This window comes from Pipra filicauda, unplaced genomic scaffold (assembly GCF_003945595.2).
Source record: "Pipra filicauda isolate LSUMZ 115617 unplaced genomic scaffold, ASM394559v2 scaffold88_size2543281_pilon, whole genome shotgun sequence".
NCBI classification, from domain to species: Eukaryota; Metazoa; Chordata; class Aves; order Passeriformes; family Pipridae; genus Pipra; species Pipra filicauda.
The window spans coordinates 184,829-207,435 of record NW_024105075.1 but is presented as its reverse complement, the minus strand read 5'-3'; the positions used below and the strand labels follow the sequence as shown (position 1 = coordinate 207,435).

The following is a 22,607-nucleotide window of genomic DNA, read 5'->3' as shown; positions in this document are numbered from 1 at the left end:
TCAAATTAATTTGAAATAACTCACACAATGACTTTCTGCAGTCAGAACTGGAGAAGCATGGACTTTGAAGTAGGCAGAGTCTGTTAAATTAAGCAGTAATTGCAGCTACTGCTAATGAAAGCACAGAACATTTTCCCTATTCCTTTGCACATAGCCTGGATTTCTTCCGAGACAGCAGTATGGATGAGCTGCTGATCACCTTTTGCTAAAATCTGATTTCAGAAGTGACACAAAGGTCTCTGAATAAACTGCTTTTCTCAGTATATTTTTCCTACTTTTTGCATTATGCAAATAGGTATCATGCATAAGGATAACACCAGCACAAATTCTATGCCACTTTCTCATGAAATACCTCTATTGAATCAACACTTCCCATCCTCAGTAGGATCACGTCCCACTGTGCCAGGAGATGCGAGATGTGCAAACGCACGTGACTAGAGACCTCTGCAGATGTCAGTGACTTGCGGCTCCAAGGGAAGAAAAACTTCCCTTCAGGACAGCCTTTAAACATGTGTGGGAGCTTTTCTGAGGGAAGACTATAATGTTTGCCAATCCCTAACAAAACTAGGGCCTAACTGTAGTGTTTAGGTGCTGATATAATATGATTTTTTATTGTGCAAGCCATATTAATCCATAGGGTATACACATGCTGGACTTCAAGACTGGTAAGAAACACACATAATTATGAAACAGAAAATATCTTGGGGAAAATAGCATTGTGATAATGTCTCAGTCACTGCACTGGATCCTAATAGTGTGTGGAGGGGTTAATTTAACAAGACATGGGGTCTGCAAATTAAATGTTATATTATCTTGGAGTGGAAAAATCTCATCTCACCCCTTCCTCCAAAGCCCTCCAATATCTCAAATTTTCACAGGGTCTAATACCACAATAATGAAAGAAAAAAAAAGCTAAAAAGCTACTTATGTAAACTGCAAACTCAGTACCTGCAGTGATATATGCAAAATCCAAAGACAACATCCCCATGTCTCAGGTCAGGGACAAACTGGAACTGTTTTCTTTGTCCACGTACTTCAGAATCATCTGCTTTCTTTACTGCAAATATTTTTATGGATGATTCAAATAGACTGACCCATGCTTAGAAAGGCAGTCGGTGCTGGATAGTTTCTAAACATGGAGCGGAATAGGTTCTCTGCTTTTGAGGACTGATGGGTCCTCATATGATAAACCTGTCAGAAGTGTTACCTAACATTGTTGTCTGCATCGCAATCTGTTTCCCAGTAACTCTGGGTCTGAGTAGCAGTAATAGAATTAATTATACTTCATTTTGCTGTCTTTAACAGTATTGACCAAATTTAAGAACAAATGAGAAGCGCTTATCAAGCTTGAAGAAAATAATCCATCAGTGGCACAATTTAAATTCTCTGCAGTTCTCTTATTAATCAAAGTAACACTTACTATCCTATCTCCACTTCCCATTAACAGTCATTAAGCACTGTTGCTGATTGAAGCAATTTCTTTAGGGATCTCAACCTCATTTTTAAGAGAACCTTCTACAGTGGAAAACAATATCATACAGGAACAGTGACTTCAAGAGAGGAAGAAGGTTCTTCAATCATGTTCTGACCTTGACATTTCCCTGCAGCAGAAGTTCACCAAGTACACAACCAACATGCTCTAAACTTCTGACTTCTTTCTTCCAGCAGCACCAGTGCCCCCCTGTTAGGCAGAGAGGAAAACACCACTTCAAAAGATGGTTATAGCCCAGAGGTTAAGTGTCTAACTATTGTACTAGCCTATATCGGTGATTATTATTTATAGAGCCTTTTCATACACAGGGAACCAATAAACAAAACAAAAAAGAAACCAGCAGACAGCTTATTCTGTCATCTTATTGTCAACCCTTGGAGAAATCCAAGCCATGATAAATCTCAAAGGTTAATATGGTATATATAGGAAAGGAAAGATTTCTGATGCTGATTTTTTCTCCCTGTTATAAACAATGTCACAGATTGATAGCTTTTGTTGGAATAAATGCAGTTCTTAAAGGAAACCTAGCACATGACTTAACACAAAGGGGCAGGGAAAAGCCTGGACTGTAAGCACTGAGCTGTGGCAGCACAGATCAATACGTGTTGAGAGAGCTGTGGGTGCGGTGTCTGAGCTCTACACTGTTGATGCTGAGCTTCTAGGTGGGACATGACCAGTTAGGGTAACAAAAAGCATTTCAAAAGCATTTCATGATTCAGGGGGTTTCTGTGACTCTCTGCACTCTCAAGGAGTTTGTTCTGTGGATGGGGTTTTTTAGGTTCTTTGCAAGGACCTCGAGTTTACTGATTTTACAAGTCTCCATCTTGTGCCATGGCCCTTAACTCGGAATTTCCCAGAGTATTTAAATTTTACTGCTTTAAAAAGTTCTAGGGAAAATGGTAGTCTTCCTAAATCAGAAATGATACTGTGAGGATGGAGAAATCAGAACTAACCCTTATTTGAGCCGCAGCAAAAATGCCAACCTATAACGTGTCATAACTATGTTTATGTGCAAGGCAGATGTTCTTCACATCACAATTCATTTCAGCATAGGCATATTTCAGAACCTGACTGCACTTCAGCATTTACACACCTCTCTTAGAGAAAGATTTTTATTGACCGGGCATTTTTGTCAGGTACCCATCTGCCTCTTGGCCTTTAAACACAATTTTTTCTGGCTGGCGTATGGCTGTGGCCACACCAAACCTAAGATCAGCCTTGTTTGACTCACATCTCCAACATTTAAGAGTTCATAAGACTGATCGTGAATGTTCACACTGTGAACTGCTTCCAAAGTTTCCCACCCATCATACTGAGTAACTGAGTTCACTTTATCCTTCCAGGGAAGAAAAATCCATCAGTGGTACTAAATATAGAAACATCGCTTCTGCTTAAGAAGCACTTGACCTGAAAATTAGTGGCTGCCAGGGAATTTTAGGGAAGTATCACTGGATATCTGCATGGATCTCATTCTGTCAGGGTCTCACTTGTCAAAAAACATGCTGGTGGCTTGATAGACATTGGGTCTATCCTATTTCATACCCATTGCCACAGCCCTTCCACTTCAAGGAAAGAAAGAAAGAAGATAAAATTTGGCTATGTGCTCTGCCTACTTACCACCCCCACTATGAAAATACAGTATGACCTCGGAACTCAGTGACCAAACTCCATACTGATTTTATTTCATATGTAAACAGTAGGCTAAGTATCAGGCTGGCAAAATTCAGCTTAAAATGAAGGGAAGAACAAAACACCACTTAACTCCTATGCAGCTAACTACACAATTACAGACTCCACAGTATGAAATGTTAGGATAGATTTTGGGTCAATGTAATATCTATTCCCATTAAAGCACTTAAAAAGGAAAATGTCTTACAAAATGTCCCATTAGGCTGACAAATTTACAACACCATGAATAGAAAACCAGAATACAGCATTGTGTTCAGGGAGCATGAGTGGATTTCAGCTCTATAGTGTTTCATCTATATGAAGAAGGTTAGATAGCCTATCACATACTTTCTCACTACTTATCGGCTCCACTTGCTACAGACACGTGTATTAAAGTAAATTAGCAATCAATTGTAAAGTGAATTATGGCAACTGTAGTGGGATTGAGTAGAGGCACATGGGAACATACTACATTTAAGCTTCTATCTCTGCATATATCACTTACCATTAATGCTAAAGATAATCAGGAGGAAAATCCTTTGCCGTGTATGCTCAAACACAGGACATCACCCTGGCAAAGCCCATGGTGTAGGGTAGAACGTCTGTTCTTCAGTAGCTCCACGCAGACACGTAAAGCTGGACTGGTAGAAAATCTAAGATCTCTGTTGACGTACACATGATTGACAGAGTAAAATAATTTAAAACGAAGGAAGTATTTGGGGAAAAAAACTACAGGAAGATAGGAAGGCTCATTCTGTGCATAAAATCTCACCTTCTCTTTCTCCTTGAGTTTAGCCCTGGTTGTAAGTCCCATAAACCAGACAGAATACAAAGCCACTAATTGTAGCACAGCTATTGAAATAATTTATGCCATAGCATCTATAGCTTTCTGTCATCTTTCTAAGGCACTTGGGCTGCAGTAACTATGTATGCTAATAAGTTAACTCATTGCATTATATTGCCTGTTAGTCAAACGAATTGTTGGGTACAATCTGTTCTCAGTCAAGCCAGGGAAGGCTGTTTGTGTAACTACGATATTTTACAAAAAGTAAGCACATTTAATACCATGGTTATAGAGCTGTAGATATGTTTGTCTTATTAAAGTGGACAGATATATGACAGGACTAGAGGAAAAGGGTAATTTTTAATATTAGGTTTTTAATTTTTAATGTGAGCACCGTATTATGATCAGCGCTTCCAGCACATCTTACATAATAGAAAAATAAAATATCTCTGCACAGAACCAAGAGTCATATAATGCTGAAGGTCACTTGCCTCACAACTTTACAAAATGTTCATTGATACAATGTGAGAGCAAGGCAAAGAAATGTAACTAAAATATACTAAAACCAATAATAAAAAACACTGGCTTTTGTTTACACTGGAACTGAGCAGGAAGCATATTACCTCTGCAAACTATTTTCACTTAGCACAATTCAGGCGGAATTATTGCCATGACCTTTAAAAAATGTAGAAGTGTTGAATCGATAGCCTTTCAGAGGCATAACTGTGGAGGCAGATCTGGCCAAGCTGTGGTGGTGTGTATTTCTGCATCAGAAGGCAGTTGAAACCTAATTATCATCAATCACACTGAGGTAAGTCAGGGCGGTGACAAGCACTTTGCAGGTGAGCATAGAGATGGGCACGTACCTATGGGGATTCCTTTATGTGCACGAGCACGTACCCACAGCTCTTCCGACACTCGCGAGGTGAGACTTAAAGATGAGTTATAGGCAGTGTCACTCATTTACAATAACAAACACCAGTCAGAAACAGCAACCTGCAAATGATGTACAGGCAGCTGGCAGACTGCCACCCCCCTGCAGACCTTGCAGCCACAAACCACACCAGATCACTGAGGTCATCATGATTCCTTGGATTCCGGCCATCCGGTGTTAAAAAATAACAGCTGGCCAATCAGCAACATTGCTCAAGCCCAAGGACAGCATAAGAAACTCCATTTTGATGTTTCTTCCTCCTCCTCTCTCAGAGTGCCAGTCCTTACAGTTCATCCTCGAAGGTCATGAATTGAGGTGGGGAGTGTCCCACAAACCTCCTACTGCAACAGGTGTTTGCATCAGTGCCACCTCTGGAGCCCTCAAGGGAATTTTGGGATGTTCAACAGGAGCCAGAGCAAATGTTTTGTAAAATTAATCTCTCCACCTATCAGCAAAATATCAACACACTTAGTTCCATTGGTGGTCTAAGGATGAAACTCCAGCATCACTCAAACACACTTTAGCGAAAGATGCATAAGGTTGTCAAATGGTTTTGATATCGGGACAGCACCAGTGACTCAGTGCAGCTCTTCTGAATGCCAAGTTGTAGGTCACAGGGCTGAGCCTAGCAAAGAAATAGACTTTAAACCACCTTTCTGCGGAAGCTGAACCCCCTCCCCAAATCAGATCTTCCTGGTACACACCAGGTGGCCCTTAACACCAGAAATGGACCGGGAACCCAGAATGCATGCTGTTATTGTATGGAGTCTACCAATACTGACACACAAAAAAAAAAAAAGTCTTGCTCTGAGTCTGTGACAGATTTTTTCCAGAAGTGCCTATTTGCCTTTGAAACTCTGCATGCAAGAAGCAGATCAAAAATTCAGGCTTGCTCTCTGAGGTGCCAGCCAGTTCGGCCACCAAAGCACTGGAGTGCCTGTACCACTGGTGGATCACTTGGGTGTCCTCCAGTTCAGTGACAGCCACTTCAGCAGCCACTATACCAATTCCATGCAGTCACTGCCAGCATATGCTGCCTTTCTCACTGGTCAAGAAATGATCCCAGTAAGCAGGAAAAGCACAAATACTTCTAATGCCACCCTGGGTTTGGAGGTCAGTCACCAGTAAAACCTCTAAGCCAGCACTGAGCTGCTGCTGCTGCTCAGTGCTACTGGAGGGAGCAGTGCAGGATTTAGGGAACCCAAGTACAGAAGTACACCTAAGCACTTAAAATCTGTGTGCCTTACTAGTAAGGCAGGAATACCATTGTATCACCTAACTCTCATAAGACTGCAGGTCAACAAAACAAGTTACTTTCTCTTTATTGGTCCTAAACCAGCTTTAGCTCTTTGTCCATATCGGAAATTATTTGCTGTGTAAATGTCCACTGAATTTATGTGATGACAGGATCTACAACACGACCACCACACAGAGCATCCTTTAGTACTCTGCTTCATAGTATACTCCCATCTCCCACAAGGGCTGTACAGCGATTGTTGTTGACCATTGTCTTGTTTTAATGTCTCCTAAATAATAATAAACTGTAATAGTTAAAACTAAAAAAGGATTTTACACCATTTCAAGTAATATATTTCTCAAGGACTAATATATGATGAAAAATAAATTTCACTTCTGGCAATTTAATTTGTAGATAACTGTGGTTGTTTGAAGATAAGATTTTTACATTAAACTTGGAATCTGCATGACTGTTTAACGTCATTAAGGGAATATTATATTGACTGCAAGTAACTGGTTTCCATGTGGTTATATCAATCTATTTCTGTAAGACTGTACACTAGTTGTTCCCCTAGAGTACTCCTTGTAATGCTGAGAAAGTGTCAGAAATAATGACTGTCTACCTATATCTGCAATAAAACGTAGAGCATGGATATTATAGTTGTAAGTATCAAAGATTTATTTCATGACTGCAGGTAATGATGAATCTTTTAGTACAACTAATGTCTAGAGGAAACCTCTCTTCTTCTCTGAGCTGTCACATGGAGACTATTTATAGGGCCCTTAGTGCTGTGGGGCTTTAGCATAAAGAGGCAATGTGTCTGAGGTGCCACTGGATGGAAATGTTAGCAAGGGCTCCCTCTCATTGAAGATCTTTTAGTAGATGGCATTAGATTCCCTCTTTGTGTGTTTACGTCCCCCCAAAGACAGGGGACAGATGTTTAACATCAGACCATTAATCCCTTAGCCCAGGTTCCTGTGACAGCACAAACCCAACAGAATGAGCCCTTTGCCTTTGCTCAGTGTAAATGCTGCAATTTACTGCTGATTTACAGAGTAGGGTCAGGCCATTAGAAACTTGGCAATCTTCTGTACAGCTGGAAAACAATATGCATGATAAGCTAAAATTCAATACCTTCTTGCACTAATTAAATGGGTTCCCACCAGGACGAAAACACAAATTACAAACAGGGCTTTTCTGCATCCCTATGCATTTTTCCCTGCAGATGTGACCATGCTTTATTTGGGTCCGTTTCTCCTGACCACAAAGATTTGACTCGTATCAGCAGGACGAAGAGCTGCACTCTGTTCAGCACTGCTTCCATTGTCTATTTTTCCTATTCCCTGTTCCCATAGTCTCAGTTTTAAACTAGCTGGTTTATTCCTCCTCGTTGGTCAGGGCAGGCAGGTGGACGACGAAACCAGCAAGGAATGCTACAAAAAATCCCAGCCTAATTTCATTACACAGATGGGCATTTAGACGACAGATGCATCCCTTAAACTGGAAGCTCACAAAACATTGTCATTCCAGAAAACAAAACAACAGCAATATAACAGCATCTTTAATCGCAAGTCCGGGATAATTAACCTTATTGCAGGACAGTACCATGAATCTCTGTCACAAACTGTCATCTGGTGACACTGTCAGCATAAGTAAATATTTAAGCAAATTTGTTCTGAAGCATAGAAGTAAGAAAGTGACAGATCTTGTAAAGAGAGTATTTTAGGGGAAAAATACCACCAACAGACAGAAGAGCCATTTCATACTTCTGAAATGTGCCTGAAATAATTGGGATTCACGTATCTGAAATATAAACTCTGTCATTCATCAAGCCAAATAATAGTTTTTATATACTTATAAGCCCCTGAATAAAAATCTAAACAGGGCATGTGTGTTCAGGTGGGACTCTGGAGCTCTCCCAACAACATTTTGCTGAATAGTGAATAATATTCAGCTCAAGTATGGTTTGCTTCCAGACTTATTCACTGAGAAGCAACAGCAAGATTCTGAACAGCTGGAGGTTTAAGTAAAAAACAAAAATAGCTACAGGCTTTAACTCAGATCCAAATGGTATGAATAATAACAATAAAAAAATACCTGGTAACTATAAATCTCATCAACCAATGCAAAAGAACATTCTAAATCTATTAATATTTCCAGAGACATTATCTCTCTGCCACCCCACTGCTTTGTGACTTGTTGTATCAGCGATATTATTTGCCTTAAAGCACGAGCTAAGTGTTTTTCTTCCCCTGTGAGGAGAATCGTCCACAACCTTCACAAGCTACAGCCCACTGCTCCCCTGCAGGAGGACTGGAGCATCATTAACAACGGGAGACACTTCAGGCACAAGTTGAGGCTCCAGTGTCTCCAAACCTTTCTGTCTCCCATCAAAATTCATATCCTGTCACTATTCTAGGAGCAGAAAGGCTTCTCATTACAGCATCATTCCCCTCTTGCAAGAAACACTGATTGCTGCACTGGTGGCTTTGGAAGGCAAAGATGTAATTTAGCAAAATAATGTACCATGCTGATTAATTTAATGTAGCCCATGACTAATTATGGTAATTCATTACATCTACAATTAGGCTAAGTAATTTATTGCACTGCAGTCTCATAAAGCAGAGGATTTATATCGAGTTTTGAATGTCACCCAAAGGACATTTCTGTACCTTGTCTTTACTGAGGCGGAATAAGGCTGCCAGCTGAGATGAGCCCAAAAAAAAAGAGGGGTGGGAAGCCCCCCACGCACCCTTCCTCTGCCACGTTCAGTGTTTGTACTGTGGGCAGCATGCAGGCACAAGCCTCTCTGGCTACAGCCTCCTCCAACTGCACCTTTGTGCAGATTATTTGGCATTTCTTCCCATTTCTTTTAAACCGCATCACAACTTTATTCACTGTGAGTCCTGGACACCTGATACACCAAATGGAAAACCTGCTGGGCTGTCCCCGAATATGATTTGGAAATGACCGAGGGAAAAAAAAAAGAGGAAAAAACCCCCACATTTATTGTCTGGGTTTCTCTGTCGCTTTTGCGGAGTACATTGCAGTCTATCTCAACAAAGGGCTTTGCTCACCTCGGAAAGATGAAAGGGGGACATCTCCCTTCACTTCAGAAAGCCACAACGCACACACGGCATTATTGTGAAATACAACCTCACTCTTACCCTGCAGCAGGGTTTGCTCCAGCAATGGTGTACTTCGGAGACCAATTTGTTTAGCTGATCACTGTCTCTTTGACGTGGCTGCAAATGTTACCTTTCTTTTTCAATCAAAAACACAGCAGGGTGTGCCATCTGTTTGGCACAGCCTTCCCTCTCTTCCCCGATGCCTTTTTGTGCAGATCATTTTACATGGCAATTTGCACGGATCTTTTATACCTTGATTTTGGTAAACATTTCTGTTTTCTTTTTTTAAATAACATGTCACTCTGCTGAGTATCTTCAGCGTTCAAAAAAAAAGAGGGTAAAAAAAGCAGTGTGAACACAGACAGTAAAACAGAATAAAAACTATTTTAAAAAAAATATTTTCTGAGCAAATGGCTGCCTGTCATTACATTGATTATTTAAAATAGACATGTTTACCAAGACTGCCTAACGCATTTTACACTGCTATGTTCCACATCATTTTCCTCCTTATATTTTACCTGGCAGGCACGGCTAATCAGAAGATTAATTTAACCATTTGAAAGACCTTTTTAAAGCAGGTTAACAAAAAAATAGCCACCGTATTAAATTGTCATTATATAACAAAAGCTAGCAGTAAAGCGGTTAACTATTTTTTGCCCAGCTCAGATGCTGCTCGGAGCAATGAAACCCCCTAAAGTAGGAACAGATGATCAGCACCACAAGCTGAAGCCACAGGGATGCTCATGGAGTTGTGAATGCTTTGTGGCATACAAATGAATTATCCTCATTCTTCTTCTGCCGGAGCATATAGGCCAGACCTCATTAGGATTCCATATCGCTCTGCTTTTCTAATGTTAATGTTCCGGTTATATAAGAAATGTGAAAAGAGGCTACATATTGGGGGGGGAGGGGGGCAGCTGATGCCGTATTTATGGTCAACACGGTGCCATAATTCGGAAAGCAGATCTTCATATTTTTGAGGAAACTACTGTGGTTTCCTATCTTCTCTCTCGGTTCTAAAGCAGCATTATGTCCTCTCCTCCCTCTAATAAGCAGGTTATAATGGTGTGCCTATCCCATAGTTACAGCCACCGCAATAAGACATTTTATAGCTTCTTTTTTTTGGGGGGTGGGGGAAGATGTCATGACTAAACATCAGATTGTGAAAGCTTCGAGTTCATTTTGCTGTGAAAAGTAACATCACACTTGATGTTAATAAAAAACTGTAGGAGTTTTTACCATCCAGGAATAACTCAGACATTAGGCTGTGTTCTTTTGTCTGAAGAGCAGCAAGCAGGGTAATGAAAAAAAACCCGCTGAGACATAAAAATACAATTTATACCTTTTTATCAAGCAAAGAGAAAGTTGGTTAACGTTTGAAAAGGGAGCAGTAATGTATATTTATTGACAATTTTATTGTAATAATTAGATGTTTACACAGTCTGGACATTGTGGCTAAATCACTTCCAGCATGTTTACTTGTAAAGGGCTGTTTTCAGGGCAGTGCAGTAGGCTCATTAAGAAGACAGACTGCATTAAGATTCAAAGAAATTATTACTTCCCAGGCTTTGCTTCACTGGTTTGGATTTAAAACAAAATTTAAAATAATTAAAAATAAGCAAAAAATTTAAAAAAAAAATAAAAAAAAAATAAAAAAAAAAAAAAAACAGAAAGAAAAATTAAAAGCCCAACAGCAATATCATCCAAGTACCCAACAGATTGGAAATGATCAAGTAAAATGGAGAATATTTTCTCCTGTAAAGGAAACTTCATCTTTTCTGTTCCAGAATAATCTGGCATTGTACATTTGAAACAATATACAACATTGTGGATGCCACTTCCAAGTGCCTCTTTGAGGCTGTTAATATATATTGCTTCAACACTTGTATTTATTTTTTTAACACTCCAGCTAAATGACTACATGATATTTAAGATATATCTTCCTTTTTTACTTTATTTTTCAGGTAGTGCTCTTAGTTGACCTTTAGGAAGTCTTTAAGTCAGCATTTGGTTTATGCATTATTTGATATGTAGGTCCTTTTTTTTTTTCCTTCAGCCAAAGAAGGATCACTTTTTATTACAATTCCTCAGAAATATTCATTATTAACCTGGAAACTATTGCACAGGTTTGATTTTTTTTTTTTAGGCAAATAAGTGAAACTTTTATACTTATTCTCTACAGAACTGTATTTGGAGCCTTCTTCACTGATCAGTTTACAGTGATTTTTTAGATCTGGAGTGAATTTCATATATGCAAATAGACGCTAAACACCAACTACAGATTTTTCTGGTTTTACAACGGTAAGAGAAAGGAAGGCAGCTGAAATGGAAAGAGTTCCCAGCAATGCAGCCTTGATGATCAAGTCCTTCTACATCAAGTTATGCACAGAAGAGCACTCTGCTGCATTTAGTGAAGTACCCATTTTAAAATTTAAAATCTCTTTAAAAATTAAGACAGTAAATAGGCTATAATGTTGCTCCTGTCCAAGTATGTTTCCATTACAATTAAGTAATCAATATGCAGTATTTATTGCTGAAAGATTATGCACAACAAGAAGCACATAAGAGATACCTGTACTTAAAACTTTCTCGCTTTCCTTTAGCTACTGTTAAGCTACTTTTTCCCAGAAGTGGACTCATTAAATGCCATCCAGTACATCTATATAAATGCTGTATACTCCCTGCTCTCACAAATAAAAACAAAGATCATAAAAGAAATTGATAAAGAGATGTCAGTTTGCAAAGAAAATACTGGGTTATATTTCCTGAGAGCTGCACAAGTCAACTTACAAACTTGAAATATTACAGATTTAGTTTTACAAGTCAATCACAGCAATATATTTGGCCTCGCAATTACTGTCAGTTTTGACAGGGAAGGCAATAATTTTTTTTTCCTGACATGAGTTTCAATAAAATCAGGTAGCCACATCACAGAACACTTTCTTACATAGAGAATTAAAAGGACTTCTCATAAAGAATACTGCTATCATTAAATATATATCATGAATTCATTCAAGTGTATGGGGGGGGGAAAAAAGGGGACTACCTTTACAGGTGGACCTGATCCAAAGCCTATTACAAGGACAAGAACGTTTCTATTTACTTGAGTGGACTCTGGAAAAATCTCTTTCTGTTCTCAGAAGAGGGGAAAGAGACAAGAGACAAGAAGGCTAATTTTATCTTTTTCTCTATTTCCTAAGACACCCAAGTGGGAACTAAAAATTAACTACCTAAGGTGAATAAATGGCTACAATTTGAAATTGTAACTATTTTGCTTAAAAATGCACGAATGAAATGTTTTCCACAGCAATTACAATCAATGTAATGTTGCATATAGTCAAAAATGGTTTAGCATCTGTTACAGCCAAACATGCTTTAAGGGATATGATACTTAGAAGAATTCTTTACCTTTTATATTAATTGCGGACCAAAATAATTATGGAGGTAATGAACTAACATGCTTGTTGGGCAAGAAATAGTGAACTTGGTTCCTGCTTGGAGCCTGTGAAGTTGAAGGAGGATGAGAATCGTGTGAACCCACAGATCAGCAGCATTTTTATTGTACCAGGCAAAGAAAAAAACTGGACTTGTATTTATTCTGTCATATCAGAGTGGTGTCAGCTCACCACTGACTACAGAATTGCAGAAAACTGGCCTGGAACAGACCTCAGGAGGTGATTTAGTACATGCCCCAACCCTAAGGCAGGAATCGCCATGGTTCAGTCATTCCTAGCAGGTGAGTTCATTCCCTGCAGGTTCTCCAAATCCTCCAGAAATGGAAATCGCAGAAGCTCCCCAGGCAACCAACCCCAACGCTTCACTGCCCTCACCATTGGAAAGCTTCACCTTCTGCCTGATCTGCCTCTACCTGGAAGCAATGTACGCCTGTTATTTCTTGGTGTCACCCATGATTAACGCGATCCCATTTAGCAACTAGGGGTGTAAGCCTTACTGCAAACAAAAGGTCTCTCAGGCATTCCTAACATGAGATGGAACAAATGATAAAAATGACCAATTTGGAGTTTCTTCTAAAGCTATGCCCTGTGTCACCCACCCTTTGTTCAGAACGGGTAGAGTTACACCCCGGGCAGACCAGAGCAGACACTGCGCAGGCTCCTCGCTAGGAAAGAGCCATATTTCCTGCTACTTTCAAAACATGCAACTCCATTAAGTCCTCAGGATTGGACTTAATTATGAGAGCAATAAATTTGGCCTAGAGAAAATTGAATAAACTGGGAGACATGGGGACTGTCAGTGGCCCACATACGGATGTTATAATTCTGTGTCAGTATACTCATATAACAAGATAAATCCTCATTATTATACACTTACTCCTTCCTTCACTGAAAGGATAGAGGCACAGCCAAAGCATTCATCTGCCATTGACAGCTGTCTATAATAAAGGTTGCTGAAGACAGTACTAGTATCTGCCCCTACACAATTTAGATTTGGTAGGGAGCGGGAGCAGACAATGAAACAGACGGGGTCAAACACAACTTTTCTCACAGCTGGCATACCTGTGACATTTTTAGGAGAGTAAAACCCAATTAATCCTGGCATAATCAATCAGATCTCAGCCCAGAGTGTGCAGACCATCAGTGTGTGAACTGGGAGTTCAAAATGAGTACCACATAAAATACTTCCATCTGGTTACAAGAACTATCTTACGCCAAGGAGATCCTCTCTGGAGATCAAAACCACCAAAGCTATTCACTTTGTGTTCATAATACTTTCTGTATTTGTTAAGTGCTGGGCACAGAGTGGTTTTGAACATCAAGAACCTGTGTGTCCTGTATCCAGGTGGTTAACTCATGGTTAGTGGTATCCTTTAAATTACTGAAATTAAGTTTCCACAATATTACCAATTTGATTTTAAATCCTGTATTTCACATGAGTAAGAAGCTTGAGGAGCACTTGCAATGAAGCCAATGGAACTATGTGACTAATGCTTACTCTTGTCAATGAGGAGTTAATACTGTGCCCTCAAATTAAGAATTACCTACTAACTTTCGCTGAGTTAAAGGGGGAGTCACATGCCTAAATTCCCTTGTTTCAGACTGTACATGCAGAACTGATTGTTTTCAAGAAGCAGAAAGTGGAAAAGACAGAAGACATTTCTGTCATTGACAACTGCCTACATTTCAATTTTTTTCTGTAATACCAGCAGAAATGACAACACTTAGGATGAGCAGAACATTCAAGAGCCCACAGATATAGGAAGGGCAGACACTAATAAGTATTATGATGAATGTAGTCTGAATAGCTACTGTAATTTCAGTTATTACATTTAGCAAACAGTATGTCTACTGTTACTGTTAACTAGACAAAATTATTGAAATAATTGTCTGAATTATCACAATTCATTCATAATCAAACACTGTTTACCAAATGAAATACATATGCTCTCAGTAGCTGGTCAGTACTCTGTTCAATGATCCCTATGAGTCACCCTGGTCAGTTTTTGACTGAATTATTCTAACATATATTCCCCATGTTTCAAATGTTATGACATCTAAGCAAGAGTATTTTGCATGAAGGCCTCCTTAACATCAACCAGAATGTAGAAAATAGAATTCCACTGAAATACATTATCATTACCATTTAATGAAATGGGCTTGATGAAATCCCTTTGTGGTCCATGTATGCTTCTTGGAATCATCAGCTTGTCTGAGGACACGCAAATGGGAACATTTCACATCATGGCTTAATATGCCATTCTGTCAGATCAGGCTATAATTCAAAACCCCGATCCACACCTGATGGACAAACACCTGCATAAATTTCTAGCTCATTGAATTTATTAGAGATGTTCAGAAGCAATGTTGCAGCTGAAAGGTCCAAGATAATATCAAACATAGATCAGTAAGGCTCAGTTTTCAGCAACATAGCACTTTGTTCTCTGCTTGCCTAAGTCTGACACAGACCACCACTGGTATGGATTCAGGTTCACACTCTCAAGTGGGCATTTGCATAGTCTCCACCTGAAACATTCATTTGACCCAAGTCTGTAAAAATCTGATGTTTTAGGAAGACACTTCAAGGTACATATTCTCCTCTTCATAATTCTGTACTAGTAAATGGATGAAAGACTAAAGCAGAGACAGAGTATTCACAGAAGTGCAAGTCATAAACATGGCTTAGTGAGAGAGATTATCCTGGATGATGCCTCTGCATCTTGAACTTTCATTCACCAGAAAATTTACAAAGACCGGGAGAGAAGACGTTTGTTTCCCAACCGCTGCCTTTAAAGCAGTACTAGATACATTAGAGGGCGGCAACTCTGGTCACAAGTGCATAATGACCTATAGGTGACCTTGAGTGGCTATCATAGGACATTGAGTAGCTGAATAGGTAATCTCAGTCTAGAAGTGGTTAAGTATACTGTGTAAGTCTCAGAAGCAGAAACGAATTAATGGATAGGAAGATGGTTAGTTTATAGACCTTCCAAAACAGTTCTCACAATTGCTAAAGTGGATTGCCTATTTTTTTGTCAAGTAATGGAATTCCAGATGCATAGATTACCCACCCTGCTCCCTTTCATTGCAGTCTAATACCTTAAAACTAAGTCCAAAATCAGCTTGAAAATAAGGGGAAAAGATGTTGCAAAACAGGAGTCTGGAGTATTTTACTGTATTGGTACAGGCAAACAAAAATTACTGTCACAAGATACAGAGATTTTGATAAGAGACAGCTGACACAATGCACTAAGACGGTGGGAAATGTAGGACAACAGGAGTTATTAGACTAGAGCCTTCCAACAACTAGAAATAACTGTTTTTAAAAGCTAGAAATACCTTTTTTCTATAGTAATGGTAGTGTGGCCATTATGAGCATGCCGACATAAACACCTTTCAGAAAGGAGAAACCAACATCAAAACATGATTGTAAGTGACGATATAATAAACCCCACTCCTTCCTACACATACATGGGCATTCATGCCTGACTGCTTTTAATTTAAATATAAGGAAAGAATGGCAGTCCTCTCGGAGGCGAGACAGAAAAGGAAGAAGGTCCCTCTGCTTTCCTGATGCCATATGACTGTTTACAGATTTCATCTTTTCCCTTCCAAACAGAACTCAGAAGTCTCAGAGGCTGAAGACCATCAATGAATAAACTGAGTTGCCCATGCCTGTCAGATTGTCTGTGCTCTGCCTTTCTCATTCTGACCCCATTAGATTTGACTATTAAAAAGCAGCATTGGGCCATGTCAGCTCTTGGGTGGGAGACTGCCAAGGCACATGTCCATGCTGCTGGCATTTGAAAGATTGATAATGATCCTGTGCAACACTTTTTTTCCTTTAAACCAGGCAGTTCTGCACGGGGGTCAGTTCTGTGGTGCTACATACCTGTCTTGTACCATGAGGTGTAAAGCTAAAATCCTGATTGCCTGTGGCCGCTAAAAATCCCAAAGCACTATTTACAAATATGCAAGCAATTACGGCAGACTGGAAGTGGCCAAACTGGTAATTCTCTTCTGCCAACATAAATCCTCCCACTGTAACTGAATGTGGATTTTTTTTTCATCTCACAGTATAAACTTTAAAGTCTTGCTGTAAAATGCTCATTAGCCATCAAATATCTTTATGGAGTAGCACTTGCTTTACAATAGAGGGTGAAAGGAAGTTTGTTCTATGGGTTCTGAGCCAGTGAGGATACTTTAGAATAAAAGCTCCAACACATCAGTTTGCTACAGCAGAAAATTAATAGAGATAGATTGGTTTTTAGTGGCATTTGAAACTATCTGCCTCTTCATCTACCAGTAGCTCTTCTTCTGAGACTGCCTGCCCTGTTGTACTTTATTCTCCCACATGCTGCTACAAGATGACACCTTGGTTTTTTAAGCTTTTCCTGTTAATTACAAGATTCGTTCCTCCCAAAAGGCTGGGAAGAAACTGACGTTTTCAGTTTTAAATTTGACTCATGTTGGCATAGCTTTCAGGTGCAGAGGTTCTGTCTCTGCTTTGAACTCAGCTCCCTATGAATTTCTCTGTGTGGGAGTTTGGACTAAGGAAAATTCCATACAGCAGAAACAGAATTGTCTAGATCCCATTACAAAAGCACTCCTAAACAAATTCGTAAAAGATTATATATAATGATATAACAATTCATGGTTTATCACTGCCTGACCTGCTTTACAATTTAAAGGGAAAATATATATATTCCTTGGCACAAGACAGTTGGATAAGAAAAGCTGCATCCCTTTGATCTGCACAACCTGCCACCACCTCAGCCCTTTTTACTTCTTCCTGTAACAAGGAAAGACCAGTCAAATCACAGAAGCATGAAATACCTTTGCTTACACCCATGCTTGAATCCATGATTTTAAGTTCCTAGTGTGAAGTTGGTTGGTCCTGGTCCCTCACAGTAAGACACTGGATGCTGGGCAGGAAATGAACTCTAAAGCAGAGATTTGACAGAGCATTCTTTGCTGAGCTCAGTGTCATTTTTTTTTAAATAAAGATGGAATTAGGCAGACGCTTCTCTGAGAAACGTCAGCTTCAGAGAAACCCTGGTAAGTGAAGGTCTTACAGAGTTTATCAGTACTTTGTGCTATGTAAAGTGGAAAGTTGTTTATAAGGTTTCCATGCATGTGCTTATTTCCACAGTTACACACTAATAAATTTTTCATCAACTTGAGGGAGAGAAATGAGAGGAACATCAAAAGGCTTATGCAGTTGAAGAGCACACCACTGTCATCTACCTGGGTACTTTCATCACATTTTAATATTTTACAGCTTTCCTACAGGTCCCACTGAACTTTATCAAGCCAGGACTCTGATCTATACCCACAACTCCATTTTGCTTTACCAGAGATAGAAAAATGGATTTCTATCATTTGGCTTAGAGAAGTCAGTGCCATTCTTTTGTTTAGTTTGGCTTACGGAAATAATTGCACCTCTTTCAGAAAGAGGATAAAGAGTATTCAGTAACAGGCACTTTCAACTTGTATTGCCTGTTTTTGAGTTACTGTTCTAGGATCCCGATGTAGAAGCAAGCAAATTCAATAGCTTCTCAGTTTCAACAGTCTTTGGATCATGTTTTAAAGGGTTATTCTTTATGCTCTTTCTAATACTGTGTCATATTCAGGCTGCAGAGCCAAAAAAGAAAGACGTTTATGCATTTGGCTTTGAATATAGAATGGGATCTTAATTAGCATTCACTTTCAGCTTAATTCCAGTCACAGAAAGTTTTTATCATTAATAGAGGACCAAAAGGTAAGCCAAGGCATGTAACGTCTCTAAATCTTATCCATACATCTCTCTGATGGAAGAACCGGTGCATACACTGCCATCAGTATGTGCAATTTGTGAAAGTATGCAAAAACAGGTATATCCTAACAAGACGCTGGAAAAATATGTGAACCAGTTATCCATTTATAGAAGTACATGAAAAAATACTAAAGAGTGGCACGGTTATATCCGGGTGCCTCTGCTATAGAAAGCATTTGTATTACCCTTACTTCTCTGAATAAATTCAAATGACAGCCCCATTTCATTTCTTCATTCAGTCTGGAGGCCAGATGGCATTAGAATCATTTACTTCACCTTGTTGTGCTTAATTACTACAATCAACACACTATTTTCCAAATTAATCATAACAAAGTAATTTCATTAGTAACACAGCAGGCTGTTGAATTATTAGCATCATAACAGTTTGCAAACAATTAAACTTTATTTGAACCTTAAAAATTTGCAGAGTAGAACATTATTATAAGATCTAATGGCAGGATCGTACAAATCCAGAACAGAGCAAATAATCAAGTAAAACACTGTACAATATATGAGTTACAATCACCTTTTATAAAATTCACTCTCTCACTGCTCATGGAAAGGCAAGCGCAACCTAAGCAAACAAAGAAAATAATATGATTAGCATTTTCTACCTCCGAGTTTTGTTTAAGTTGTATTAACAGAGATTTTCTTATCCAAAAAAGGTTATGTTATTTGCACCGATTTAAAGTAAACCATTCGTTCAAGACGTTATTCCAAGACATTTCCAGTGAGTTTCAGATATCTTTTACGTTTTAAATGTTAAGGCAGTTTGTTTACTTCCCCTCCCCCCTTCCCCCAAGTACCAAGAGGGGGAAGCCCTAAAGCAGAACTACAGACAAAAGCCACTTGATTTCTTTGGTTGCCACCACCCAGGAGAGGCCGCTCTGGGCAGCCCTGCCCCTCATCGCTTGGGTAAGGACTCCCTCTCCTGGAAAAAAGGCAGAAGCGGCGCGGGACAGCACGGAGGGGGAAGGGGACAGGGACGGGATCGGGATCCGCCTCCGCCTCCGCCTCCTCCCGTCCCATGAAAATTTGCTGCCACCCAGCGCCGCAGCCGCGCAGCGCAGGGCTCGGGCCGGGGCCGCCCCCGGCTCGGCACCGGCACCCCCGCGCCGGCCCCGCGCTGAATCAAGTCTCGTCCGTAGGCACTCGGGCTCAAGGATACGGGGGGAGGGGGGGGGACGGGGTTTACTCCAAAAAAAAGTAGGTGGTGATGGTGGAGGGATTCGGAATCACGCAATTAATAAAAAGCCATTTCGGTGGGCAGATTTATGGCGCTGCCATGTTAACAAGGGAGAAGGAGCGTTTCCAGCCCTGCTATTAACGCTTCACATTCTGTACACAATCCACCGGTACGCTTGACAAATTAAAGTAGTAAAAGATCTGAAGACTATAATCTATCATTTTAATGCTTTGCTGATAACGCACAGAATCCATTTCAATGACTATCTCTTTTTAAAAAATTGAAACAAAACTCCGTACCCCGTTTGACGTCTATTAGAATGCAGTGTACCAGCAAGGACCATACATTACCTAACACAAAGCATAACATCTCAGTTTACTGAAAGGATACAAATTCTGAGTTCAGGCTAACATTACCTTTTAACCCACACTGTTCCCAGGGTCCGCCTGAAGCGTAAACAGCACAAGCAACTACACAGGGACCTGCACAGGCTCAGCAACTCGCACATTGGCCTGATCAGCCTCCTTGGCAGATTAAGGGTCTCACAAATCAACTGTGTGGAAAGCTTCAAAAAAGTTGATCTTGCATGCTAATGGCAAAGCACGGCTCCAAAACAAAAGTATTTAAAGTATTAACTCTGACTTGCCCAACCCCTTGTCCATAAGTGGTAGTATTTTAGCGTAGTTTTTTGTTTCAACCGATGTTTTCAGCCACAACATTCTGGATTTGACAGCGAGACCACAGGTACTAATCCACGTAGCACTGAAGATTTGTTGCGCAACTTGTATCAGAATTCCACGGTATCCAGATTTGACTCTGCAGAAGTATCTGTAAGGTACAGATAAAATATTCCACTCTATCATGGACAAAAATATGTTTTACCTGCAATTTAGCTCATGTTGACTTAGCAAAAATCACAAGGTTGAATATATTTTCACAAATTTTCATAGAATTCCATCTCCAAGTCAGAAGGGTATCCACACAGGCCAAATTATTACATCGGCAAAAGAATCAAGTCTTCATTGTGTGTCAACAAAATAGTAATTAACAATACAATACTAAATGTCTGAGAAAAATAAATCATTGCCTAAAACCTAACATAAAAAACCATTTGGAAACAGAGTACCCTGAAGACTTGCAATATTACACATAAATTTCCCTCGATTTTCCGGTGAAACTGCACAAGATATACAGTGAGCATTAAAAGGTTAATGCATGCATGAACTGAGTAATAGTTTACCCTCAAAGTTCAGCTTAATTTTTCTAAATCTGAGGAACAGGAAAAATCCCCGAAAGAACACAAACCTACATAAACTGCTAGCATGTTAAGGAGCAACAGGCACTATATGGCTGCTTGTGCCCCATATGTTAACTACCATCTATTTCATTTCCTATCATTACAATTCTATAAAAAGTGACTAAGAGGAACATTTCCTTAGAATTATGATCAATTACAGTTTATAATGTTTAATGTACACAAGGCAACGATCTGACTACATTCACTGAAACCACAAAATGTGTACAGCAGAATCTTCCTTCAGAGGCTGGGTCTGTAAACTGCAGCTGCACACCACTCTTTATTTCAAGTGCAGATTTCTCCTGATTAGGGAGAGGGAAGTTGAAAGTTCATCTTTAACCAAAAAACCTCAAACATGCATATCAAACCGAGTCCAAGTATCTATCCCCTTCCACAGTTTTCTGCACAGTGAGATACACACATATTACTAAAGTAACAAAACTAACTAGAAACAGCACCAATTTTATTTTAAAAAAATCTGCAAAAGGAACATAGTTATTAAATATATCATCCTTTGTACGCTGTGGTTTAATATTTCATATAGAATCCCAGAAAAAAAGTATTTTAATTGAACCGTCAATATATTTTGCCATAATCTTTATGTTAACAGGACTCCTACAAAGGTTCCAGGAAAGACATACTTATGAAACAGAGAACAAGGGAACATAGAAGCCATTACAGAAGATTGGATTAAAATGTACTTACCCAGGCCTCTCAAATATCATACATCTCCATTATGTAGGCTTTAGGCACCAAGCCAACGGTTCCCTTCATTTCTCCTACCCACCAGCCATATTCATCGTACTCCTAATTGAAAACAATATGCAGTATTAACCTTTAGTCTGATATAAATGCAATAGAGTTTTGTATGCAACTCCTTATGGATGCTTTGTCTTATATACAGCTATAACCATTTTAACTCAAAATTAAAACATTATATCTTTTTGTTATAGGCATTCACATGCAGAGTTAGGCAAAGGCAGAAGCTAAATTTTAAAAAGGCCAGGCACACTCAGGAAAATTTCTTAATTATGGCCACACTTCTCCAACATCTACTAAAAATATTCTCTCTTCATCACAAATACAAAAACCTTAACTTTGTAACCAAAATCTAATAGCACAACATTGACATATAAGAATCAACAGGGATTCTTTCAGTATGACAAGGCTAAACTCAAACTTACAATCAACTTATTTTAAAAACTACTTTGCTCAATGTGAAGGGAACACTACATATCTAATACATAATCTTTCTATGGACAAAGTCTACTATTGCTTTAGGCTTGCAGAAATTCTATGGCAGATCTCATATGCCTGACAGATGACTAATGTACTTTTGTTTGAAATTTGTTTAGGCTTAGTGAGATAAATATGAAACAAAATGAATTATAATAGTTTAAAGAAATAATATCTTCCAAAAGCAATACCAAGTAAGAGTATTGTGGTATCCAAATTTAATTTTTTCCTATGAGATAAATATTTTAAAATCAATCCTAACAGTGGTTCAATAAATTTTAACAGCTGAAATTGCACACACACATATATTGACTTACAAATGAAGTATTATTAAAACAGAAACCCCACTGAAAACGGAATGATTCGTAAGACAGA

General features: G+C 39.2%; 1 protein-coding gene across 4 annotated transcripts in view; it reads right to left on the bottom strand.

Moving 5' to 3' along the window:
• Nucleotides 1–18,872: 18,872 nt before the first annotated feature.
• SKAP2 (src kinase associated phosphoprotein 2) overlaps nt 18,873–22,607 on the bottom strand; it is a 118,972-nt gene continuing 115,237 nt past the window's right edge. For 2 of the 4 annotated variants that reach the window (XM_027738440.2, XM_027738442.2), the window contains 2 exons: nt 21,702–21,803; nt 18,873–20,527 (listed from right to left, as the gene is read on the bottom strand). In XM_027738440.2, the coding sequence (XP_027594241.1) occupies nt 21,711–21,803 (93 nt within the window). In that variant the 3' untranslated portion in view covers nt 18,873–20,527; nt 21,702–21,710. Of the gene's footprint in view, nt 20,528–20,974; nt 21,299–21,701; nt 21,804–22,607 lie in introns of those variants that run through there. The other 2 variants (XR_005567116.1, XM_039390953.1) reach the window with 2 other exon arrangements.